General features: G+C 35.9%; 1 protein-coding gene across 1 annotated transcript in view; it reads right to left on the bottom strand.

The window, feature by feature from the left end:
- Positions 1-897: 897 nt before the first annotated feature.
- Positions 898-27,930, bottom strand: part of dipk1c (divergent protein kinase domain 1C) — an 86,144-nt gene continuing 59,111 nt past the window's right edge. The window contains exon 4 of the mRNA XM_039754867.1: positions 898-1,392. Within this exon, the coding sequence (XP_039610801.1) occupies positions 1,195-1,392 (198 nt within the window). The 3' untranslated portion in view covers positions 898-1,194. The remainder of the gene's footprint in view (positions 1,393-27,930) is intronic.

Here is a 27,930-nt window from a genome sequence, read left to right as displayed (position 1 = left end):
TTATGACAGTAAGCTGCATCTTTGGTCCCAGTACGGTATCAGTTTTCTTGTTTGAGTCCTCTAATTAAAAAGTTTACAATCCCCTGGGCTATAATAGTGAGCGTCTAACCTGAGGGTTGCCTGTCTCTTTGGAGGAGGGTTGGGGTCCAGGAGCCATTAAGGGGAACTTTAAGAAAAACTCAAGTGTTTCCAAGCAAATGCCTGATAATAGAAATGATTTCCAGGGCTTACCAGGGCATGGTTTCCTGCCTGGGTTTAAAAGGCCTTCTAACTAAATTACTTTGAACATGGAGGAGCATTGGACAAATGTTCAACTGGAGGGAGGGATAGCAGACTGACAGATGTGCTAGAGGTGAGAGGGAGAGTGTTATAACATGTTTGTGTTGGAAAGTTCACAATGTATCCCATGTGATGGAAAGGAACAAGGCAACTTAAACAGCAAGTTATAATCATGAATGAATGAAGGTGCAAGCACCAAAAGTAACAGAGAACAAGATAAAAAAACAAGCTCAAGGGAATTAGAACAACTACATTACTATGCCTAAAGCTGCAATACTACAAAAATTAGTATTCTAAACCTTTTGTCATTTCAGAAGCAGCTACAATGTAGGAGAGAAACTAAGCAGGTCCAAAATATTTAATAAAAAGATGTGTTTTCAAAAGATGCCTAAACACAAATAAATTAGATGCCAAATGAATACATAAAGAGAGATCATTTCACAGCTTTGGAGCAAGGATAGAGGGGCACTGTCCAGTCTTGGCATGTCTGACAAGAGCAGGGATGGTCAGCAGTCAGGCAGTGGAAGTTTTGAGCTGGATATATGCAGCAATAGGAAGCCAAGGGAGCGACAGAATGAGAGGAGTGGTGGGAGAGAAACATGAAAATGAGAACACCAGTTGAGTGTTCAAATTTTAAAAATGACTATTTTTATTTATTTTAGTCACCTTCAAGTTATTTAAGGAATGTGTCATGAGCATCCCTACAAGTCACAAAAACAAATCAATATGCTACATATACAGATAAGAATGCATGAGGGGTTAACATTCACGATACAAGGTCAGTATTACAATGACTGGTATTAGTTATAACAAATGTATTCAAGACCAAAAAAATGAATTTGTTATCAAGAATAAAATGATAGGGTAAGTAACGACGGTGATGCTTCACAGCCCAAATGAATTGTCTTGTAGAATTCATTCATGCAGTTGTCTCTCGCTGGTCTGCAGCAGCTTGTACAGCTCAGAGAAGAGTCTTTTCTGTTCCTGGTCACTGTCCAGTGGTTCTGCACATCTTTGCACTGCTTGTTGCAGCTGGACTTGAAGGGGAAGGTTAGCTTTTGCGTCAATGAGACTGGGTGAAAACCAGTGCCGGAATATTTTGTCACAAATGACCTGAAAGAAAATGTAATAACAATTAGGAGAAGAAAATTAACTTCTAAATATTTAATGATGAGAGTGGTGGTGAGATGTGACCTAATGTTCAACATTAGAAACAAAGTGAAAGGTTAATCCTCTGCTAAAAAATAAAAGTAACAAACACAGTGTTTCTGCTGTTGAGCCTTCATCAGGGGTGCCTGAAATGGAGTCAAGTCAGGTAAGGTCAGGTTGCGGAGCATGCAGTTGTACAGCCCGTTGCGGCACCCACCACACGACGAAACAGCTCAGTATCCTGGTTGGCAATCCCACAGGAAGACACATGGTCTAGTTCCACCCTCCGGAAATGACTATCAATCTGCAGCTACTAGGCGTTACGTGGGCATCCCCTTGGCCTGGTCCAGCCACTAAAGTCCTCAACAATGAGGATCCTGCGAGCTGGGTCACCCTGGGGGAATCACATCACATTGCTGTAGTGCCATAACTGATGTTATCTCACAAAGCAGGTAATGTTTCTCATTCGGGACTCTGTGAGCAACCGCTCATTCGACACAAAGTCAAACCAGTGGTACCCAAGGATTCTCCAAAGAGACACAGTACCAAAGGAGTCCAGTGTTTGTCTCAGGTCACTGGATAGCATCCATGTCTTGTAACCATATAGCAAGACAGGAAGCAGCAGGACTCTAAAGACTTGGACCTTTGTCCTTTTGCATAGATTTCGGGAGCACCACACACCCCTTTCCAGCAACCTCATGACCCCCCGTGCTCTCCCAATCTGTCTACTGACTTCATAGGAAGAGTCACCAGAGACATGAATGTCACAGCCAAGGTAAGTAAACCTCTCGACAAGGTCAACACTCTCTCCTCAGACAGACACACTGCTGATGGCTGTGCCCAAGAGGTCATTGAAGGCCTGGATCTTGGTTTTTATCCAGGACACTCACAAGCCCAGACACTCAGACTCATTGTTCAGTCTCTCAAGTAGTGCCCCAATCAGAGCCTCCATTATAAAACAGTTAAAATATGGAGTCAGGAGAATGATGGGGGGTTGCAGAATGGATTAAAAGATGGTATTGAGGCAAAAAGAAAGTTGTTAGAGGTGATGAAGGAGAAATGAAATGGTCAGTTGGTCATTCAGTGGTCAAACTCCATTTGAAGCACAATATCCACTCATTTTAATGACATCAAATTTAATTTTAATATTAAAATTAATGAAATAATTAATCTTAGAGTTTAAATTATTTATGGCTTATTGTCAGAGAAAATAATTGCAGCCTCTTTATGTGTAAAACTTATCCTCAAGTTCTGCATTCTGTTCAGCTCTGAGGACCATGTAGAGCCTGATAAATCTAACTATTATGTGGATACTCTGCTCAAAAGGTGGACCCTCAAGTAACTAGAATTGTGTTTTTCATGTCAAATTCATTGCTTGTTTCAGTTATTAGGATTATGGAATAAACCTAAGAATACTTGTTGGTGTGCCAGAACAGAGCTGATGCTCTGAGTGCTTTAGTTTGAATTTGTACATTTTTATGACAGTCATAAATCCAGGTTATACACAAGAACAAAGTTATACTTTATCTCATACTGGAAGTCCTATTTTTCCAATTGACCACATTCATTGCAAATATCTGGATTAAAGTTGAGCACAGCATCACTAAACTACTTCTTTTTCATTCTTCAATGGCTCACCCAAGATAAATACTATCAGAACTAGCAGGGCAGTATGGAGGATAATATGAATAATATTAGATTCCACTAGCCCAAAACAGGGTACCCCTTCCTAGTCTTGCAGATACTTGAGAATGGGGATTTTTTTTTTGATTTAGGTAGATTTGGGCAGAGATTAGATTGGTTTAGATTACATTAAGATTTGTGCATATATTTCCTACAAAAGCCTCCAAAAGAAAAATAATAAGAAAAAAGATATAATACTTAACTACTGTATGTAATAAAAAATAGTCATCGATGGACATTTAAACAAGCAAATATTTCTAGTTAAATAAAGATGTCCCTTCTTGTATTCATTAAAACACACAAAACAAAGTGACAAAATTATTTGATAAATTCTGTAAGGGCTGGTATGATACAAACCTATTTTTGTGTTTTTACATATAAACCTTTCTAAACAACTGAAGTTTAGTTGTATCTCTTAATGAATGATTTTGTTATTAAATTATTACAATTTGTTTACCTAACTTCTTCCACTATTAGCCATCATCTGATTTAAAATTAAACCTTTATTTGACCATTTCTTGTTAAAAATATTAACTTCTCCCATACAAATTTAATAATAACATTTGATTGGAAGCTGCTCTGTGTGGACATTTCCTTTGTATCTTTTTGTATTTCTTCCTTCTTTCCAAAGATGTGCAGACTCTAGGCAGTTTGACAACTCCAACTCTAGGGAAGATTTGCCTTCCCTCCAGTGCTATGAGGATAGATTCTGCCCCTTCATAACCCTTAGGTTGAGCCAAAGCACTGCTCTTAAAATGATAGATAAAAAATGAATTAACCTTAAAAAAACAAATCAAATAGGAAATGAGGCTTTAGGCAAAAGAATTGCTAAAAGTACAGGCTGAAATCGTTATCAAAAAGTCTAAATGAAAAAACAACAAACCCAAATGCTAAAAGGCAAAAGTCAAAAAGGTAGGCAAAAATAAAGAAAAGGGAATCAAACTAGCAAAACAAGCAAAAAATAACACTAAGTCATTTAAAAAATGCCACGTGTAGAAGAATAAGAGTGCTGCACTGCCATTTTTAAAGCAAGCCTGATATGACTTTTCCAGGGATACGAATTTTGCAGTGGATGCTGGCAACTGAAAGATGGATGTTTAAACAAAAGTAGATTCATTGCCAGTGAATCAGTCCTATTTTGGTCTAAGTTCAAAATGTTAACACTGAATGAAACTCCAGAAAATGAGACAGAGGTCAAAAATCTAAAGTATTTCCACAAGTTTTAAATGTCCAAACTCTAATTCTAAGAAATCTAAGATGCTAACCTTTAAACCGCTGCACAGCTGACATCACCCGTCATAACTTCAAGTACCCTAGCCTAGCAATGACATAACAACGTCATATTGACAACACTAATAAAAACAATTTTTAGTAATAAGTTTACTTCACGTATAACAAACAACTTAGTGCCAATAGAGTCACAATACACAAAGAATCAAAAATGAAACAAAAACAATTACAAAACAATGTTGCAAAGAATTAAAATAAATAAAACAAAAAAGAATTGATCATAACGCAACCATGATATCATGTGCACAAGACTGGGGTTACATGATTCAAAATAGCCAATCAAGCCAAAACCAAAATGGCAGCCAAAAGAAGCATGATCAAAACATACAGTGCCTCTGTCATGAACTAAGAGTCCTAAAGCACATAATTCTCAATAATATCTAAAAGCATTTTCAAAAATGCTCATTAGAGGGGGATATCACTGAAACCCCAGCTAGTAATAAGAACAATCATTAAATATTTTACAAAAGAAAAAGTTTTATTTGCACAATGAAGCTCCATAGAGCACAAGTAGCAAAGCAATTGCCCAAAAATACAAAGACAATCCAATAAAAACAAGTCCCAAAACAGTAATCCGGAAACATAGTCAAAAATGGACCAAGAGGTTAAAAAATCCAGATATCCAATAAATCAAAGAAACACAAACTTAGCAACTTCCTAGCACATTCAAAATGAGTGACAGTGAACTGGGGAAGACCCTGTGGATGTTTAGGGTGGAGGGCAGTTCCTGGTAATGAGCAGCAGGTGGACTACCCACAAAACACACTCAACATAGCAAAGGCATCTGATATACAAGGGTGGGCAAAGTAGTTTAGTAAGTTATGATTATTACAATAGCTTTATTAATTCAATAGCTTTATTAATTTCATTAACTCAAGACAATGACACAATGCATTTGGGTACAATCCCATAAGTGCTCAAATTCCCAGCCTTATGTACTCACACCTGTAAATATTCTTTTGTCCACCCCTGTATATAGACAAAACCAAAAATCAACATAAATAAATGAATCAAAAAGGAACAGAAAACTTAAATTTGATCCCCAGTTAGGGGAGGAATCCTGGCTGAGACGTGACTGTCAGTGGCCGGAAAGAAATCCAAAGTGCAAACTAAAAGTTGAGGACAAAAAACACACAATGATCCTAACTGACATGATTTGTGTCTGAATTTTTTCCTGTCTTTATAAATTGGTCTGTTTTTTTTTTTTTGCTATGGATTTCCTCTTATGTATGGAATATCAAGGATGCTGAAAATAGCATTATTTTTTCAGTAAAACTGTATTTTCACATGATTGATATTATTTGCTGGTTTGTTTCTTTTATGTTATGTGTTGTTTCCATAAAACACACCAGATAACATATTTAAGCAGAGGTTGTTAATTACTCTTTGTCCTGGTTTATGACTACAACCCAATAGCCAAATGCAATGTTATTTATTAATTTTTTGGCAAACAATCTTTGGCTTCTCCTTTTCAACTTTAATTCTTAATTCGTGTTTTGGAAAGATAATGAAAAGATAATGAAAGATAGGCTTCATCTCTGGTCTTGAGCCTTTTTTGTATTTTCAGACCTACATTTTACTTCTTGGTTTAGGGTCTCCCTTTTTTTCTGAATTGCTTTTTAGGTCGAAGAACACTTACTCCGTAGACTGATGTAAAAATAACTAAACAAATTGACACAACTCACACAACTCCAGAATGCTGGACAATAGGATATTGTGTGCCACCATCTTAAACAGTGTCTAGATGTAGATATCACATAATGTAACTTCTGGTGAGGATAATGAAGCACTACTGCCCAAAACTATATGGCTGCCAGAAAGCAACAATACTCATTATTGCGGTGTCCATTATAAAACATATTTCCCCAAACTCAATTCTCAACTTGCTTGAGGTGACTTAAACATCATGGAGCCATTAAGTACGCTTTGAGTTCCTGAGATTATTGCACTCCTAGATTCTCAGGGGACATGCCTTACTTATAAGGGTCATGTTCTTATTTTGCCTTTCACTCAGGGACCATGTGTTCCTATATAACCAACCTGAGGGTAAAGACCAGCCTGCTGTCCCTGAACCTCACATTTAAAAGTGCAAAATGGTCCTACTCTTGAATCAGGACCTGTGCAGTCCTCTGTCTTCTGCTGACTTTCCCTTATCTTCTTCTGCCTTTACAAAAATTGGATGCTGGGCCACTTGCCCATAATACTGCTAGGGAAAATTGTAAATTTTGTCCCAGGTCATAACTTTTTTTTCCTGTGAAAGGGTCCATCCCTGTTGCCCTGCTCTTGCACATCTACAGTTTCAGGGCTAACCCTAATTTCACATGCATTGCCATGACACCATGTAATGTCACTGCTGATGTAATGGTCTGTTTCCCTTTCTTTTGCTTTGGCCCTCAGGGCTATACTAGAGTGAGTCCCTGTCATGTACCACCCGTTCCAGCCTAACAACCTATCACATGGTCCATGGCTTATGAGTAAACCAAATAACCCTAACAAAGTATGCAAACCAATTGCAAAATTATCTAAAGACGCAATGACTTACATTATGTTAAATAGAGTAACCTTCCTCCCACGAGAAAATATTTCTGGTCTGTGGCTTGGGTTTTCGTTTCAAATATATTTTCTTCTTAAAAGCTATAAATAAGACATCACAAGGCAGAGTACACTTGAGAAGAATATTCTGCTTTAGAAAATCACAGCTGTAAAGCTTGACCTGTGTGAGCAAATATTCTCTTGAAGTGTCTGCTTAATCTCTGACAAGCCACTTCACTTGTTCACATTTTTTTATTGCAAAGACATTCCAGTGCAACACAAAAAATATGAAGAACATATTTTCATCAAGGGGTAGTTCAGGAAGAGAAATGCTAAGTCTTGTTGTTGATAACTCTGCTATTTTTTTAGGAAATGACTTAAGGACACACATGATTTGGAGGGCTATGTACTACCCAGACAAATAGCCGAATTTAAATTTACAAACATTTGCACATTTTCAAGTTCACTCTGTCTGCATACAGAACATGAACTTCAGAAGAAACATGTTTGATTTTGAATGATGCCTTTGAATGTCATTTTAAATATCAGACAGAAAACAGAAGAAACTCGTACGTGAAAATGTTTCTCAGACTGGCAGCTTTAAAATTTCTCTAGTGATTTAGTTATTCATTCAGAGTGTTTGCAAATGTATTTATTCTCTCTGGCCTAGGTATTTTTTGACTCTGACATAGCTGGTGTAAGTGGTTACTTCTGCTGCTTTTACTATGCATTTCACTTGTTTACCCTGATACCTCTTTGAGGAGTAGTGCCTTAAGGTTTAGCCACACCAGCTACAAGGTTCTTTTTGAGAGTAATAAATCTGCATTATTGTTTAAACAAGGAATTCACCTTCATTCTTCTTAAAAAGCAGAAGCTACAATTTGTTTCAGAGTGTCATCTTCTAAATGAGAAACAGACAAAATGTTTCAAAACCCTCAACGTCAAAAGCACAGACTGTATCTTTATACATTTCTCAAGTGCTTAAACATAACAGAAAGCTGCATTCATTTTTCCAAAAATCTGGCCTAAAATAATAGTATGTTCTAAGCTCAGGTCAAAGTACTTTGGAGTTGTGCATTGTCAGTTTATATTTATATTTCATAAATTAATTAATTTACCTGTTCATCTGCATCAGTGTTTCTCAGGTCAACTCCCATGGTCTTCTAAACTGAAACCCCAGCATACATAGCTAACTTTTAGAAATGGAGTAGAAGAGTACAGAACAAAAGTCCAAGTTCACTTTTACAAACACATATTTGTAATAAAAGATTTCCTGTACTTGGTAACTCACAAGGGATGGCTGAGTTTTACAAATATCTTTAATGTTAGGTCAAATGTGACACAACTGACATTTCTTCTTCAATAATTTTTCAGGTTTCTGCATTTTAATGTTTACAGTACCATATTTCGCATGTTCCTTTTATTATTGTAAGAGATGTAGCCAGAATGTGAACAGGCCTTTTCAGGGTCAGCAAGGATCATGCAGCTCTGTCAACCATCATGCAGTGAAAATGCAATTCGCATCTTATTTGGCTGCTTGAAAAGAAAAATTAAATATTGCTATTTTTTCATGACTGTGGGTAACATGTTTGAGTAACCATGTTTTCTCTTTGAGTACTGCACTATGTGTATACAGAGGATCATGTTTCTTGTGAAGAGCTGTGTGTTTAGGTGTGACGTTTGTTTGAAGGCTGCCACTTTCACCTGTTTATGTCTGTCTGTACATTACTCATGAGAAAGTCATGATTTGCTTTTGCATAGTGAACAAAAAAGTAAAAAACATAAAAAATACGACATTAAAAAGCACATATGGTACAAATATATATCTTCACTAGGGAATCCATTCCCGGGAAATTGGGAATCCCACATGTCATTCCCGGGAATCCTGGGCTCCCTGGAATGACACAGTGCACGGGCATCTCACATGTGAACGGTATTAGAATGAGCAACACTTATTTTTAATAAAACTACTGCAATATGTTGACACCAATAGAAGACTAACCTTAACTACAGGCAGTTTATGCTGTCATATAAGTACAGTACTTGTATCAAGTTAGTTGCGGTAATAAAAGCGTAGAAAGCGCAACATGTCCAGCTTGCGGTTGTCCAGGCAAGAGTGCACCTTCGTGCAGAGTATGCTAGCCCTGAGAAAGCATGCTCTGCCTCCACTGAAGTAGGCGGCACAGTCATCAGATACTGATACACTTGTTCTAAACAACGCCCGCGCTTGCCGTTGCTCTGAAACACCGCCATTTCAGCTTTTACTGATGTATCCAGTTTCTTGTCATCATTCTGTGATGGTAAGTTTCTTGGCACAGATAATTTTTTCAACTATAACTCTGTTATTTCTTGATCGATTTTTATCATTTTTACACACTATATATGTGAGCTTGGCCGTTCCCGTTCAGCCAGGAATTCTAGCAGTTTCATTCCTGGAAATGGGAAACGTTCCCTAATCATCACTCAGAAAATTTAAAAAGTAGGCTAGAATATATTGAAATACTATGTAGACTTGTTTTTATACTACATTTTCAAATCTTAATTTTTAGCAAATTTTCCTACTGCAGATTTAGTTGATCTATACTGAAATTCAAAATTGACATGAAAAATGTAAGACAAATCAGACACTCCTCACCTCACTCAAGGTGTAATGAGTACATTATTGCTGGAAGCAACCCAAGAACCAGCTCTGGATACTAGAGAGGCTGATACTTCACAACATTTGTGTACAATTATGCCCTTTTTTAATGAGAAAGAGAATGTTGCAGGATTTTTTTTACCAGTGGAAGGTAACCTAATATTGATGGAAGATTAAAGAATAAGTTTGGTATTTTTCAAGTCGAATATATTTCTTCACAAACATGATATATATGCATTTGCCACACAAAATCATGTTCTAAAGTTAAGCATTGTACTGTATCTGAACTTCTCTCTATGTTGAACCAAATACTAGCAAATGTTACCCTTAACTTACTCCCGTTTATGCCCATGTTCTAACTGAAGATAAATTTTAAACTAAAAGTGGCATTCACCTTACTTGTTTGCTTCATACTTTTAAACACTTCTACCAGGTTCGAGCTCAATCTCTGTTTGCTAAAATTGAAAGATTCAACTACTTCTGTCTAACTCCAACACACATATCCTGCTGTCCATGAATCAGTGTAAAAATCCTCTCTGTTCTACTTCTGTGAGGACCTTCTTTAAGCAAAGATCAAAGCTGCACATGTTATTCCAGGTAGGTCCATTATACTGCTTACGTCTAATTGCTCTTGACTTGTTCTCCACACAGTGCATTTTATTACTAAACAGCATATTAGCTTTATCAGTCATGTTATTTGAGGATAGTGAAACTTAAGGATCCACAATTTATAAGACGTTACATTAATGTAATGTAATACAGCAACTTATATTCAGATGCCTTTGTTCATTCCCCGTAAAATTCCATCGCGTTACACAACAAACTCAGTCTCCCTGTCTAAATCCATGTTGAATGTCCATAAGCACATCTGTACTGAATAGATGATTAGATATCTTATATTTAATAATTGTTACGGTTTCACCTACAGTATGTTAGGACAATTTATAATTAAAATAAATGTAAACATTCAGATTTAAAATAAATAAATAAATGCCTCCATTAATTTGCCTGTTAATGCATGTTAACCTTACCAGGGTCAACCCAGTCATTTTATTTAATCGGACAATTTTTCCTAGATTGTATTTTCAGTGATTCCCAACAATTACAAAGTGCTCAGTTTTATAATCAATATATTCTTTCAAACACTCTTGTTGGCTGTTCCTAGCAATTTATTTGCTTTTATTGTTTTTAATCTTATTACAATTCACTCTTTGAAATATCAAAATTACTTAGTTTTTTAATATTTTGTCCAGCTTCTAGAATGTTACTAATCTCCTCAAATGTGAAGTCTTTAGAAAAAACTACTGAATGTCTACTGTTCTTGTTTCCTATATGCATACTTTATCTAAGTTGAACTTGCCTTATTCCTATAGTTGTCGAGATGGACTCTTACCTTGAACTGGATTATGGATGGAAAAATAAATGTAGACATATACACACACATGCATACACACACACACACATTCTCTTCCCAATGATTTAGCCTGGTATAAATTACTGTAATTCTGCAGTATCACATTTATGTGCATTTCCATTTCGTTTGTTTTGTAAGACGCCAGTTGCTGATTTTATAACTGGTTTTATTTACCAGTTTTATTCATCACTATCTGTGTGAGCACATGTGGTACTAGAGAAAAAATTCCACCATTCTGTTATATTACATATATAGTAAGATATAAAAAATATACACTGTCATACATGTGCGCATGGGAGGCAGCTAAAGGGCTCAAATGTTAGTAATTCCATGGCGGACCAGGGGAGGGCAGAAAGCATTAACCCTTTTAATCTTTATCCTGCAATCCAATCATGGGAAATCCCCTCAGGTACCGATGGCTTCACTTACAGTGCCGGACCCAATGATGTCACATCCGGTTTCCAGCCCCGATGACATAATTTCCACGTCCAGCCCTGATGACCTCATTTCCTCTGTTGAGCTTTATAACCTCCATTTTGTCGCCTCTATAACAGTTCTGTTTTGAACTCAAAAAGACTTGTTTCTATGCCTTGCCTGAACAACCTACAATATACAGGGTGGCTACCCCAAACCTTTTTTTTGAGTCTTTTCCTTTGTTGGTGTGACAACGGTATACAAATAAGATGGCATGACCAATACAGTAACACCAATCATTCATTTTTGAAATGCTCCCTGAATCTGTAGTACAAAACACAAACTGTGACAAATTGTTAGTACAAAAATGTCCACAGTTTTGACTGTCAAGATAAATTACTTACAAGCTTAAAACACCCATCAGCACAAAATAAGTTGAAAGAACAGAATTTATGCAAGAGCATTGTCGCTATTCCTTACATTATGAAAATCTATTAAAGCTTGCATAATTCTTTCTGTTGTCACTGAGCATTTTATTTTGAAGTTTTGCAGTCTTCTTGTCTAAATTTCTCTTTTACCTGCACTTCAGGTTTTGCCTGTATTTATAATTAAAGTGTCATTACTTAAAATAGTCAATGGCTTTCCAGCTAAGTTCTCTTGTTCCTGAAGTTAGTGAATAATATTCTAATTGGTACAGCTTGAAACAACACTCTTAAATACAGAACTGGAAGGTGGGTACAAAATATGTGCAGAATGTCAAGAGACTACGACAGTTCATACGTTTTAGGACAAACAGGTTGAGTGCCTTGAACGCTGTGCTATCATACATATATATATACTGTACTGAACTGCCTTATCATTGAGACTTTCCTAAATATATATACAGAATTTAATAAACTTATTCACTCTTGTTTGCATTACATAAAAAGCTTATTTTGCCTTTCACTAAATATGAAAAGTATATTTCTCCGTGAACCTCTTTCTTGATCTTTATGTGCACACCTTATTGTCAGTTTTCTGTAAGCAAGTTTGATGTTCATTAAATTACATAATTGAGTAGGAAACATGATTTTTAGGAGGATCTGTAGAACAGTTTTGGAGTGTTGTCATGGGTGTCTTTGCTTTTAAATATTTTTCATTTTTCGTAAATTTTGTAATTTGTTTCATTGTAGTATTTCTAAATTGGTCACGATCCTGTCTACATCTTGCTTTCAGTTAGGGCCTTTGAATATTTCATAAAGAGTCCCATTAAAAACACGATTACCAAACTTCCATGCTGTAGTATTTTCTAGCTAGTTTAGCTATGGTCTTTGGTCCCCTTTTGTGCTCCACTCCTATTCCTTTTTTTTGGTTGTGTTGATCTCTTGACTATTTTCATTTGGATTTTCAACTCTTTGCCCTTGGTTTTGGTTTAATCTCATGATTTTGCTGACATGTTTTGTCAATAATTTAATCACCTTCTGTAGTGTTTATTTAAAATTTGCCTTTTTTCTCACTTTGGCTAGGTCCACACTACTACATTTTAATTTTAAAACAGTGTTTTTAAACATAAATGATCTATGCCCAGGGCCGGATTAAGGTGGGGGCTATTAATGCTGCAGCATTAGGCCCATTCCTGAAATAGGCCCAGATGAAAACAGACGACAATTTTCTGGAAGCTGAACAGTTTTCCTTTGCTATATTAACCTGAAAATAATTCTTAACATTAAATTTGGAGTTCAACTTTCGGACGCCTAGACACAGCGCTACTTATTATACAGTTACTATAGTTCTTTGCGCTGTGACGTAACTATAACGTCGTTGTGTTTGTTAACCGAAGATTTCAAGTTAATGCTATCAATTTTACGTTAAACAGTTTACTTAGTAATTTAGCTGCGTTTTTTGCAATATCTTGGGGATTCTTGCCACTTTATTGTTCGGTAAGTGCCATGTAGTAAATTTTTCACCTTGAAAGTTAGTTGTACAGTAAAAATCAATGGGTATTTAAATAATTATCTGTAAAGGTAAAACTAAAAGCTGTCCCGCGGTGTAGAGAATTTTTTTAAATCCTCGACAGGATTCTGGTCTATTATGAAATTTAAATTCATATTTTTACCCTCAAGAGCCTGAACTGAGTCACTTTGACCCAAAGTCTCTGCAAATTCATTTGTTCTTACTCTGTTTCATAAGAGAATTGAGAAATTTTGTGTATTTCAGGTTTTCTGCATTAAGTGCACTTTTCAGACAATTCCTATTGAATGTTGATGTTACATAGTTTGATGTTAATCTTGAGTTGTTACGATACTACGTCGTTATTATTATTATTATGGTTGCGTCGCAAGCAATTAAGGCTCCTTGGTCGGACTGAGTGCGCATGTACGGAGAGTGTCGAATGCACATGCACCAATGTCGAGAAAAAAATAGGCCTTTTTTGCGCTGTAGCATCAGGCCCAATTTCGTCTTAATCCGGTCCTGTCTACACCCACACTAGAGTTTTAAAATTGTTTCAAAACGTTTCTTTGTCCACACAAATGCTCAAAAATTTATATGACGAAGACCTTTGCCTACACTGAGCATGTGTGCGTTGGCAGAAAACTACTTGAAAGGAGCTGTGTAGTGAAACTCAGATTCCCTTGTGTTTTCTGTGCTTTTAAAAATATCAGCTTGCACAGGAATGTACAGAAAAAGAAAGAATTTCTTTAAGAAAGTGCAGCAACTTGTCCCCATGTTAAATTAATATGCTGATCACAGTTGAAAGTAACAGTCTTCAGAACACGGAACACTAGTCTTGTCGTTAAAGAGAAGCACAACAAATGTTAAAACGATACTTAAAAAAAAAAAAAGCAATCAGCTCTATGTTCACTTGGGAAAGGATTGACTATAAGCAGTGCAAAGCCAGGCCATCCCTTTTCATAGTGAGAGACAATAGTGCTTTTTTGTCTTTGTCCTGTATACTTGTGAGATTGGCTGCATTCTACACCTCTCCACTTCATTAAGCACTTTGTTATTAATTTTGCTGCGGAATGCACCCTTCTTTACTGAACGGATCAAGTTTAAGTAATAAACATTGACCAGGCACTGTCAACTCAGTTTTTTGTATTCTGATTTTCTAGGGTCTCTGAATTTTTCACTACAATGGTAAAGCTACTGCCAATGGGATTTATCACAGAACTGCAGTAACCAGTAAATTATTTGACATCTGCGCATGTATGCAACATTCAATCTGTACAAAATGCAATTTAATTGCATAGAGGTAAGCAACACAACAAATGCTGTGGAATGCAACTCTTTTATGCCCCCTAGTTTGCAATATGCCTTTCCTCTGGGAAGGGTAGTCATTCAGGGAAGAGACACGTAAAAAGCCTGAGCCACCCAGAGTACAAAGGAGTGAATATTTTCAGAAATCTTCTTTTCATCCATCAACACTGAAATGTTGCTCTGGAGAGCCTTATTTTAGAAGTGTTCATATTTGTTGATTGAAAAGGCCAGGGAAGTTCTGGGTGAAAGTCGAAAACTGAGATAACTTTTTATATTTTTTAAACACTAATGTAGTATCGTGGATATTATTTAATTTTTTTCTTTGGAATTTTACATTACCCTGAGTGTTTGTTTCGGTTTTTGGAGAATATTTACATTGTTCTGCTTTGTTGTATTTATCTTTATGTAATAAATTAAATTAAACAATTTGTTTATTTTGGCCAGCCATTTTGTTAGTTTCCCTATCATTTTTTGGGCCTTGCCTATTTTGGCCTTTTTTGAGTATTAAGGCCTTAGGACCCTTTTGAGGGGCACAGCAGACTTAAAATCAGAAAGAAAGATTTTAATTTTAAGGAACACGTTCTATCTACTGTATCTTTAAAATCATTTCCCAAATTATCTATAAGCCAAACAAAGATTCAAGTTTTTGAGTTATTCTCCATAACCTTGTAAATCAGTTACACTGCATCACCATCTTTTATAGATGCACATATTGACAAATCACCACTGATCATAAAATGATGCGGCAACAGTAAATAATATGGCCATGACATGTTTCAAAATAATGGAGGCAAAAGTTTAAAATGGTAACACAAAATGGGTCATAAAAAATAATGATGTCAAATATATAGCAATTTTTTTTTTAGAAATTTATCAGGAAAGGCTAAAATTAGCTCTGTTTTTATTTTTAAATGATTTTTAAGTAGTTGTTTGCTTATAATAAATTAATTAAGTTGTTGTTTGTTTAAGATCAGTTAAGTGGAAATAACAAAAAACAACCTATTTCTTCGTAGTCCCTGACATATGTGCATGTCTTTAATGGTCACAGTCTGAACACAATTAAGGAGTAGAAATGTAGAGGATAAGCCGAACTGTAATGACACAATTTAAAAGGTGCCCTGACCAGGGATTGTGCCTGCCTTGTGCCCTGTGCTGACTCAGACAGACTACAGATTCCCTGCAGTCCTGCCCTGGATAAGTGGGTTAAAAAAATGGATGGATGGGACAACTGTGTTTTAAAAATGTGATACGATTACAAGATATACGTGTCTTTTTGACTATGACACAAGAGCACAGAAAGGTCAATTAGTCAAACAAGTTTAATCAGAAGCAGTAATTATTAATTGTATCCAAATATCTAAAAGTATTATACATAAATGTTTCAACAATAAAATTTGTAGTTGCAGTGTCTTTTCCACTTGTATGGTCATTTAGCAAGCAACAACACAGAAAGCCAAGACACTACCTGAAAAATAAAAGAACAAAATCTTACAAGACAAAAATCAGGAAATAGTGAATGGAACTTTAATAGCTGATCAAATAAAAGTATGAACAGTGAATTAAACACAGGATAGAAGTCTAATTAAAAGCAGGGATAAAAAACAGCAGTCACTGTGTAAACTCAGAGCCAGGACTGATTGCTCTGTGCAAAAGCATAAGAATATAAGTAATTTTCTAAATGAAGGGAGATCATAATCACCTTTCAAGGTAATCTGGTTAACATCTAAGTTGCCCCTTTGTTTCATAGTCATTTTTTCAAATCCATTAGGGCCTGTTCCTTAACAACTTAACATAGTAGCTTCTTAGTATTATTCTTAAACAATATTCGTCATAGCTTTGACTACTGATTTAGATTGTGTTTTACTGTTTATGAAGAAATATGCTGGTTGTTTTCTTACATCCAAAACAGTACATGTTGCTTTAAATATACCGTATTTACGCGTGTACCACGCGCACATTTTTTCCTGAAAATTACCATTAGAAAATCAGCACGTCATACACGAGGAAACTGCTTGGGCTCGCTCTCTCGCTCGCGATCTCTTTCTCGCTTGCTTGTTCGCGCAGTCACGCTCTCTCTCGCTCGCTTACTCGCGCTCTCTCTCTCTCTTACTCGCGCACTTGCGTTGTCTCTCTTGCTCTCTCTCTCTCGCTCGCTTGCTCGCGCACTCTCTCTCTCTAAACGCTACCTATACAACCACAACGCGCGTCCTACACGGGGAAAAATTATTTTCACAATTTTCTTTGTAAAAATTAGGATGCGCGTCTTACACGCCGGTGCGTGGCACACGAGTAAATACGGTAGTCTCTTTAAAAACATAAAAGTAGATTTGCTTCAAAAATCCTTCATTTGTGTAGTTTTTACTGTACAACTTGTCTTTCTAAACATTATGTGGAAAATGAGATTATTATGCTTATTTCTTTCCATCCATTACTCTATTCATCCATCCTTCCATTGCCATTAATCCTTAATTTCTTTTTAGATAGATAGATAAATGGAACTTTATTTGTACCCAGGAGAATTTGGCTTTTTTTTTTACTGAAGCTCATCAAATAAATAAATAAATAGATAAGTAAATTAATATATGTATACTATGATCTGAACAAACACCAGAAGGACAAAAAGTAAGAAAATTTAAAAGAAAGAAAGCTTCTGACTTGGCTGTCACAGTCACAATTAGGCATTATTCAGACGTATTGCTGTTTGTATGAAGAAGCCCCATTAGTGTTTCTTGACACACTTCTGCTGAATAAGTCTTAGGCTGAAAGTACTCAGAGTTAGTGTGTCAGAGAGAGGATGTGCAGCATTGTTCATAATGGCACTCAGGTTTGTTTTCATTCTCTCCTTTCTTACTACCTATAGTGGGGGCAGAGTGTGTCCAATAACAGAACCTGCCCTTTTAATTAGTTTGTTGATTCTCTTGAAATGATTTGACTGGCCCAGCTTTCCACAGTAGCAAAAATCACACTAGCCATCACAGAGTTGTGGATATGTACAGTAAAGGATGTCACTACCCAGAGTTTATTTCTGGTAATTCACACTCTCAGCATTAACAAGAAACTGGTAAAGAAACTGTTTTTTTCAGATTCATGAGAGTTACACTCCACTATTAATAATAATAATAATAATAAATCTTTACATTTATATATCATTTTTATCACTACTTTGTTAGTGAGTGGTGAGCCACTTCAAACACCACTAATGTGTAGCATTCACCTGGATGATGTGACAGCAGCCTTTTTTGCACCAGTACACTAACCACACATTAGCTGTTAGGTGGTGCCAATTCAAAACAGGGGATTAGGGGGCTAGAATGACTAGGCTATGTCGGGATACACCCTACACTTTATGAAGGAAACATCTAGCTGGATCAAATACTGTGCTGCTACAGTTGCTGCTGAATTCCTTAATCTAGGGAGGAGGGTAAATTGGACAAATTTCAGTGACTGCAGTGTGAACTGCTATTTGCGCCTGCTGCAGCACATGCTTGGTCACATTGTTTTGGAGGATGCCCTGGAAAATGGATGTATTTGGGGACTCTTCTACGATGAGCTGCAAGAACCGTGCTGCTACAATAGTGCTCATATGCTAAATCTCTTAAATTATTTATCTACTATATGAATGTATACAATATATATAATATAATAATGTTCGTTTCTGTCCATGTAATGTAGCACATTTCAATTGACTGCAGTAGGTTGTGTGTTCATTTTGTAGGTTTTTCTTAATTATTCAGCATCCTCATCAGTCTTTACTGTCCCTCAAATGTTACTGTTATCTGCTAATTTCACCTGGTCCACTCATAAGACCTGAAATCAATTTACTGATATTAATTAGAAACAATAATGGTCTTTGCACTTACGCCTTAGGGACTTCACTGATGTTTTCACCCTACATGAACTATTTTACCCTTACATGTACTATTTGTTTCTTACCCATCCAGTTTTGCAGGTTGCCATTGAAGTCATTGAGTTTAGGCTTCATGATCAGTCTTGCATGCAGAAGTGAATCAAAGCCTGTTTGAAAGTCTAAATAAGCAACACTACATGCTTTTGCTTTTGACTAATACTTTTTTTGTATGCAATTAATAAATTTGATTGAGAAGAGCTCTGTGATATAGGTATTAGCAGTGCTGGCTCACAGTTCCAATGCTCAGTCGCTGTGCAGAATACACACATTGTATCTGTGCCTGTTTTTTTTTCCTACATACCCCAGTTTTCACCTCAAATCTGAAAAATGTGCGTAACTGGTTAATTAGCTCTGAAGTGGGTATGGATTTAGACTATGTGTGTGTATGTGTATGAATGTGTGGGGATTTAGAATACGTGTGTGTGTCTTGGGATGGTCCCTGCATTCTTACCAAAGCTAATTTAATTAGCTCTGCCTCTCTATAATACTAAAGCTACTTCCACACTAGTACCTTTTTGTTTAAAAATGCAGATCTTAGTCTCCGATTTTGTCCTACAACTACCAAAAATGGAGACTTCTGAAAACACTCTCCAGAAGCACATATTTCTGAGAATGCCAGTTCATTATTGCACTTTGGATGGATGAAAATGAGTATTGAAAAAGCAGACTCTAATCAAACTCATATTGGTTAATGCTTATTACTTGGCCCCTCCCTAATTGGATTCTGTGCATTGCAATGTCTCATTCTCTGATAGGTCACCCTTAACTGCAGAAAACCATATTCCAATATAGTGGACATAAAGGTGTTGCTTTCCATGGTGCTTGTTGTGTTGCATCTACATTTTGTTTTATATCATTTGAATTCTATATACATGCACAAAAGGAAAATAATTTCCAGATTGGTATAGTTTTGTGATAAATCTTTTGGCCAGCATTGTGACCATCCATTCAAAGAGGACACTCCAGTTTCCATTGATGGGTTTATATCCAGTGTAGGAAAATGGCTAAGTCACATGTGTTTTCGATCTATTTAGTGTGGACAGAGATACTTTTGTAAATTATAAGAAAACACTTGTGTGGATAGAGATCATTTTTGTTTAAAGTGCTGTTTTAAATGAAAATATAGTAGTGTGAGCAATGCATAGTCTCAAATTGGTTTAAATCTGTTCAGCAAATGAGTGAATGATTGGGTGTTTGTTTGTCAAAGTCTTCTCATTTTAGGTCCATACCAGCTATTGCTACAATATTGTTTTCATTCAAACAGTCTTTTATTTTATTTCTAAATATAATCCCCATTCATCATACCCAGGAAAGAGTTAAGGCTTTGTTGTCTTTTAGTACATAAATACATCAAGCATCTGAAGTGTTTGCTGGATTCAGTTTAGAAATGTTGCAATTATTTTAATCTGTGTATGTTAAAATCTTTAAATACATCGCTTATTATTACCTCTTCCTGGGGCTTTGTGTTTATTTCTTCATTTGTAAAAATGTGGCCAACATATTTATTTTATTTATTTGTGATATCATTCCTTTTTTTTTTCATTAAACAGCATGTCACCAAATCCATTTTATCTATTATTTACAGTATTCAAATTTAAAAAAATTTTGAGATGTTTCCTCACCCCCAGAAATGTCTTTGATGTTCATTTGTACATTTTGAAAGACTATTTCAAATTTTCTGAAAGAATCCCACCCATTTACCATTACAGTTTTAATATAAAAATGACATTCTGTTTTACTTAAAATTGTTCAAAGGTTCTGAAGACACTTAAGGAATTTATTAAAGACATCCTGAATTAACTGAAAAAGTTGAATAACTATCCATCCATCCATTATCCAACCCACTACTTCTGTTTATATTAAATAATTTGTTTTCTCTATTCTATACACGTGTAGTTAATTGTGTATCTGATGTGATTTAAATAAAATGTAATACAGTATGGCTTATTGATTTGAAATTTGGTAATTTAATTGTAATATCATCACCCTTAAAATCAATAAAATATTTTAAAAGCAAAAAATTGTAGTTAATTTAAGGAAACATCCATTCATCAATTTTCTAAGCTCACTGTGTTTGCATGAAGTTGGAACTTATCTCAGCAGCACTAGACACAAAGCAGAAACATATCCTAGTATTGTTGTGACCCTGCATGCCCTAAGTATTTAAAAAGCTGTAAGCCTCAAGAAATAAACAAAAGTCAAATCTTTATTTGACAGTGGTCAGCATCAGAAAAGTAGGCTTCACTTCCAGCTCCAAACTCAAAAAGCAGGCTTACAACCCACTGTAAGAAAAGGTGTGCTTGAGACTGCATGCCTGTTGAAATGGGACGTCCTGCCTTCATTTGTGCATTAACATTTGTTAACATAGATGAAATCATAACATTTCAACTTTTTATTTTGTTCTCTGATAACACTTTGCATATATTAAGCATGATTATTATGAATAAGATATTTACCCAAGACTTTTAATGACTATTTGTGACCTTTTTATGGTACTTAATGTCAGAGTGCTATAACTAGAATACAGGGATACGTCAATCGATTGACTGCTGATTAAAATCTGCAGATTTTCACAAAAAAAAGACTCCATTGGTTATTTGTAAAAAGGCTGATCACAAAAAATGATATTTTCAGCCCCTCCTTTTCTAAGCTTTAAGGTAATTTAGTGGTAGTGCTGCTTTACGCGTGGTATTATGGTAGTTGAGCCAGCGTGCATTAAACTTCCTTCAGTGTAAACAAAGAGCAGTGAGTGGAACTTTGTTTTGTCAGTGAACAAGAGGCGATTGGTATATTAGCCTTTATGTTAAAGAAAGTGGAGTAATAAACTGGAAACAAAAGGTATTAAGAAAAGATTTCAGACCTTTATTTTGTCCTTCAGATAAAAATGGACACCGCTTGAGTTTCGACAGTGTGCTTGTTTAAAATGCAGCAGCTTACACTTGTAATTAGAAAAAGAAATTTTAAAGACAAATTTGAAATTGTTGCTTAGTAAACAATAGATTGGTACTGTGTTTATTATTTGTTGCTGTGTGTCATACTGCATAAGTTTAGGTAAGAAACATGTACTACATAATTAAAATGGTAATCCGTATTTTATAATTATACCTCAAGAATTACAAATGTCTAGCTTTTACACTGAAGGAAAAAAAATGCCTGTATAAACATAGTAAATGTATATTTTATCAGAGAAAAACAGTAGTGCAATGAATATTTTTTTAAGGAGCATTTTATTGCCAATATCAATTAATTGTGATTATATACTGTATATTGTGGTGGACGGCCCTTACCTAGCCAGGACCCCTCAATAGTGGAAGTACTGGGGGAGAGAGTTTACTTAGAACGTTATCTCCCCCGGAGTGGTAGAGGGGGCAGCCCTCCTGGGTGGCTGTGGCACCATGGATTCCTGCAGGGCACACTGGGAGTTGCAGAGCCCTACAGTGGACTTCCACCACAACTGGGTGGGATTTCAGGTAATGGTAATGATCCACCTGGAGCACTCCCAGGATTGAAAAGGTATAAAAGGAGCTGCCTCACTTCATTCAGGGAGCCAGAGTTGGGAGGATGTGGATGAAGTTTGCCAGAAGAGGAGTAGAGGCAGAGAGAGAGAGAGAGAGAGAGAGAGAAGAAGAAGAAGAAGAAGAGAAGAAAACAACTGTGAATTGCACTTTGGTCCATTATACTGTGCTGTGAGGAATGAGAAAAAGCATCTCACCACTGAAACAAAAGTGTGTTGTGTGCTGCACTTGTGTCTCTGCCTGTCTGTGTCGGGTTAGGGCAGCTGTACGTGGCCTGCTTACCACAACATTTTTTAGAGAAATAGTGAAAACTACTGTTTCTAAGTAAGCCTTGTTTCAGGTAGGTACAATGCAGAAAAAAACTAAATAATATGACAGCTTTTAATTATGAGAAGCATTTTATTTTCTTTTATGCCACAGGTATTATGGATAAATATTTTTGTACTTGTTTTTTTAGTTAAAGTATGTATTTTCAGGGAATTTGATTTATTTAGTATTTTTTGTCACTAAATAATAACCCTACAGAATTTAAATTTGTTAATAAAAAATGAACAGTTAACACCTATGGTCTATAGTTTGATGATAAAAAAATATACTTTAATATAGAACGTAAAATTTCTATTTGTCTTGTTTTGCAAGAGAGTAGTGTGTAAAACATTGTGAAAGGGATAAAGAAAAAAAAAATCGTAATCGGTATGAGAATTGTCCGATAAAGTAACATGAAATTGGTGATTGGTATTGGCCTTAAAAATCCTAACCGGAGTATCCCTATGAGAATATACTATGTATCGGTGTGCTGACTGGTATAACTGAAATGCTTTCTAGCTATCATATGTTGATCCTAACTGATAAAGGAAGCTGTGCTGTTAGATTTCTTCAGTCTGCCATATTACATTGAACAAGAGCACATGGGGCTCCACCAATTGGTGTAATAAAAGGGTGTCCACTTTGCAGTTCATTTGTAACAATGACTCAGACAATTCTTTATTTATTTGGGTCCAATAGTGGATCAAAATATTTAAAAGTCTGAAATATCAAAGGAAGGGAAAAAAAGACGATATAAACTCTGGTTCAAAAACAAACAATCTTCCTTTAATAATCAAATATTTTAACTTTGGAAGGATTGCAAAAACAAAAGCAGGAGCAATGAAATGAGCAAAAACAGGATCATCTGAAAGGTGAAGATTAAAGCAAAACAAATCCAAAAAACACAAACCAGAGAAGGTACCTCATAGAGATTGCAGCAGGTCATATTCTGAGAATACAAAAATCACAGAAAGCACAAATTGTGAACCTCAATATCAAAGTAAAGATCTGCCTTATTTATAAGCTTATGGGGGCAGTCCTTCAGCTGCAGAGTTAGAGAGAGGCCCTGCCCTCTTTGTCTCAGCATAAAAACAACAGGGAACATAATGTAAAAGACTATACACAATAAAATGAACATCATATACAAATACAAAAAATTAAAAGGCAACATAACCATCAATACATGAAACATAAAAAAGAAAACAAAATAATATATTACTAAATAATTCTGAGAAAATAACAAGAAGATTAAACAGAAAGAAAGCACATTTAAATCAGAGACCTTGGCTCTACCATAACAGGTTTGGGTGACCAGGCCATCCAAGGGCACAATGACTGACACTTTAAAAACAGAAGCAGGAAAATAATGGCTTTGAAATTAATATAGGAGTACCGATAAAACCAGGAATTTGATGGAATTAAAAATTTTAGTCACTTTGGTCATCTCGGGCAAAGCTTGAGAACTGCAGTTTTAGAGCCAGATGTGGAGGAAAAAGAATGAGATGACAACCAGGCAATTGAGATCTGGAAGTGGTACATGGGATTGTCAGGAACAAAGACAAAGAGTCTTGCATTTCACTTGACATGTCTAAATATTATGTGTTAAGGAAAAATAATGTATCAACTGTCAAAGTAAAAAAGCATGAAAGGTTCCATTTACTATAGGTGTGGAGGCTTCATTCTGTTTAAGTTATGTTTACAGACATTCCAGCTGCTTTTCACAATTTTTCGTTATAAACCTGGTGCCTCATGCATAACGCCGTGCGTAGAATTCACACTATAACATGACTTAAGCACAAAAGCGGAAATGTGCTTACACACAAAAAAATCCAGATGCATAAATCTGTGCAAATGCCTGCTTACACGTTCTTCCACTACATAAATCCCGGTCAGCGTGAAAATTAACGCAAGTGCATGAGCCTGCTGCCCCACCCCAACTCCTCCCAGAATTACGCCTCTTTGAATATGCAAATCAATATAAATAGCCCTTAAGCTCAGTGTTCTGTGAAAAGGCAATGGCAAAAGCACGAGAGAAAATATAATTTCAGCAAATACCAAGTGGAGGCGAGGAAAATGTGTTTGTTGGTTTAAACAGTGGTATAAACAACAAAAGGAAGTTGACTGAGTGACATAGCATGTCGAAGAAACTTGAAAGCTCAAGTTCACAAAGTCGCGCAGTGCCCGAAATAAAAAAGAAGTTTTCAGATATCAAAGTCGCTGTGAAAAGGCGAGTCGTAGCCCACCATCTGAGTGTCATATGAAAGCTTATTAGAGTACCGGGAAAAAAAAGGCACACAGTGGGAAAAAAGCAGGAAAAGTCAACTTTAATCGTGAAATTTCCTCTTTAATCCCATATATTATTTTGTCATTAAAGTAGAACATCGAAAAACTTCATCTTAAAATTGTTTAATTTACTAGTTTTTCAAATCCCATTGTAACTAAAGTAGCACGTTAAATGCTTTGTTTTGTATTTGATCTTCTATGTGCTCTATGTGTGTGAATCACTACATGCTTCCGGGCTTTCTCTTCCTCTGACAGGACACATTTGTGATATTACAACTCTCTGAATATTTAAAATACTGAGATGTATATGTGATATCATTTCCATGATGATAGGAGTTAAAGCATGTTATTAAACATGGGACCACGGTGACGCAGTAATTGTTCATGTCTCACACAAGATGCTTGCTGCGCCATGCAAGACCTTCGATGAAATAATTTATTGCAGCAGTACTGTGTCTTTCAAACGTACTAGCCTCCAATTCCTGTCCTTCCTTTTCTTTCTCCAAGTACCAAATTACCATACAATCAGCTCTGTAATAGATGTTAAGCCATCTGTAATCTATGCATCTATCCTTCCAGTGTGGCGTCAGCACCAGCAAGAATACAGCGAGAGGCAGGAACAATCCGTGAATGGAGCGCCAGCACCTCGCTAGCGCTGTGGCACCGTGTTCACACATGTTTAATTATTAACAATATAGATTATTTAAATAAAGTTAAAGTTTTATCTGTATAATATAATAAACATATTTTTCTGCATTTCATCTTAAAAATGATATCGTCATCATATGTAAATATGCGCTTTATAAAGTGGCTCAGGTTGTGCAATATAACTGTATTGCAAGTTTACAGTGAGGTAATTGTACTTATAAGTACAAACAGTTCTACAAGGAGCACTTGATAAACTGATTGAGTGCGTTTATAGTTCTTGGGATGAAAATGTTTCTGAACCGCAAGGAAAGGCTCTGAAGCGTTTTCCCTATGAGAGCAATTCAATAGACAGCATGGCTGAGGCAGCGTGTGCTAGATGCTGTATACCGATAATTCTCTTTCCGATCAGCTGCTGTACAGCTGTGATTCACACTCAGATACAGTGATATAAATACTCCAAGTGGTGCAGTGAGTAATATGAAAAAAGATCATCCGATGTGGCAACCCCTAACGAGAGCAGCTGAAAGAAGAAGAAGAAGGTGCAGTGAGAGTAACAACGCTAAAGCAGTTATGGTGTTTGGAATTGTTTGACCATTCTGTGGACCATTATATTGTTACAGATTAATTACAATCAGATGCATTAAACTAATAAACAATATGCAGTTAATTTCAGTGTATTTATAAAGCCGCGTCAGGGATGTAGATCTAAAAAAGGGTAACCACACTTGAACAGTAGCACTGCTTTGACGCGGGGTGCTGCCAGTCTGCAAAACTGAGCTCAGAACTTGTGTACGACAGGGTATGAGCTACTGTGGAAATGTACATGGCTTTAGGCCAAGTTTAGGTTTTATACAACGCAATATGAACGTGGAAATGTTCTTACACAACATTTTTGTGCGTACACACCATTTATACATGAGGCCCCAGGTTATAAACATGTTGTCAGAAAAAAATAAACCAAAAATAAATTGTAATTGTTAATAATGCAAATCTTCCAGGAGTGTGTTCACTAACATTTTGTATTGACTGATCACTCAATTTCTTAACTTATGGGAGACTGAGAATCTCAAAAACTAAATCTTTAGAGAAAATCAAACTAGGCAAGTGTTGAAAGTCCACCTCTGTGGTAGAACATGTGCTCATGAGCACTGAAATATTGCTGAAAGCTTAGTTTTAAATAATTTTTCATAACAATAAAATTATATTTATTTCCAAATATGTGTTACATTAGAAAATCAGTAAAAACAATTAGTATAATCAATCCAGTAACTACAGAAAGAGTTAATATTTGTTAATCTTAACACTAACACTCCACCCTACATAATGCAGAGAGCTAATTAGTACTGAAAAGCCCATTATACTAGTGTAACACTTCCTTGTCTATTAAAACAACAAAAAGTAAACAGAAACGTTGGCAGGAGCCCAGCAGACTTTTAGAATAACATGAATGTATTTTTACCAGACTCTAATGAAATTTTGCACATTTTTACATAAAGAAGACTAAAGAATCTTCTTACTGGATTCTCCCAGCTGAGCAAAATTAGTTGACACACCAATATTGTGGTGGAGTTTATCATCATATGGTCTAATTCCATCCGATGATACTTCTTACACTGATGTGAGAGGATTTGAGGCAACTAATTCTGATGCTCTCCAATTGGTAAGGAAATATCTTTGCCCAAAGAGATATTAATGTAGTTAATTTCCAAAATAGAGGTCAAGGCTTGTATTTATCAGATGTCTCAGAATTATTCCTATTAATTGCACTAAAAGTTGTACAGGTACTATTATAAGAATTTGTCCTACTTCAGAGTAGGAAGTGAGATGTATTTATAAAGCACCCTAGTCTCGGTCCCAACGAGGTGTAGGAGGCCACGTCTGAGAATTAATAATGTCATGATTGTATGGTACCCTTAAAACTCATGATGACATTTCGTAGTTTTCTGATAGTAACACTCAGGCTTCATCACAAAGATATTAATAATAATAATCAAAGTAGAAGAAGAAGGAAAACATAATAAGGTAGGATATTTCACTATGCTGCATGTAATTGTTGCCTCTTTGTAAGATCATGTAAAATATTGCAATGAGCACCGAGATGCACACAGCAAATGAGATTTAAGCCTGATAATGGGCGCATTTATCTTTTATTGAATAGTCCACTGCCGTACTTTCAGATTAATCACTTTCCCACTGCTATGGCACATGGGAAATGCCTCATAAAGTAAAATTTACTGAAGCTAGCCTGTTATCTGCCCATCACCAGAAACTATTGGTATATTTAAATAAACTGCTGACCTTTACACTACTTGACTTATGAATCTTTTGCCTCCCCTGTTTTAGTACTTTTCTCTAGTCTTAGCATTTCTCAGTTTTGTGATTTTGGAGCTTTAGCATGTGCAGTAGATTCAGAAAGTATTAGGACCCCTTCATTTTCTGCAAACTGTATTGTCTTACAGATTTAATTTTAAATGCATAAATGTGCCATTTTTACCCATCAAACTAAATCAACGACTCATAATGACAAAGTGAAAACGTTTTCTGAAAGGTTTGCAATTTTACTAAAAATCAAATATTGAAATCTCTCATTGATATAAAAATGCCGTCCTTTAATTCAGTACTTGGCAGCAATTAC

This window comes from Polypterus senegalus, chromosome 5 (assembly GCF_016835505.1).
Source record: "Polypterus senegalus isolate Bchr_013 chromosome 5, ASM1683550v1, whole genome shotgun sequence".
Lineage (NCBI taxonomy): Eukaryota > Metazoa > Chordata > Cladistia > Polypteriformes > Polypteridae > Polypterus > Polypterus senegalus.
This window is presented reverse-complemented; position numbering and strand designations above follow the sequence as displayed.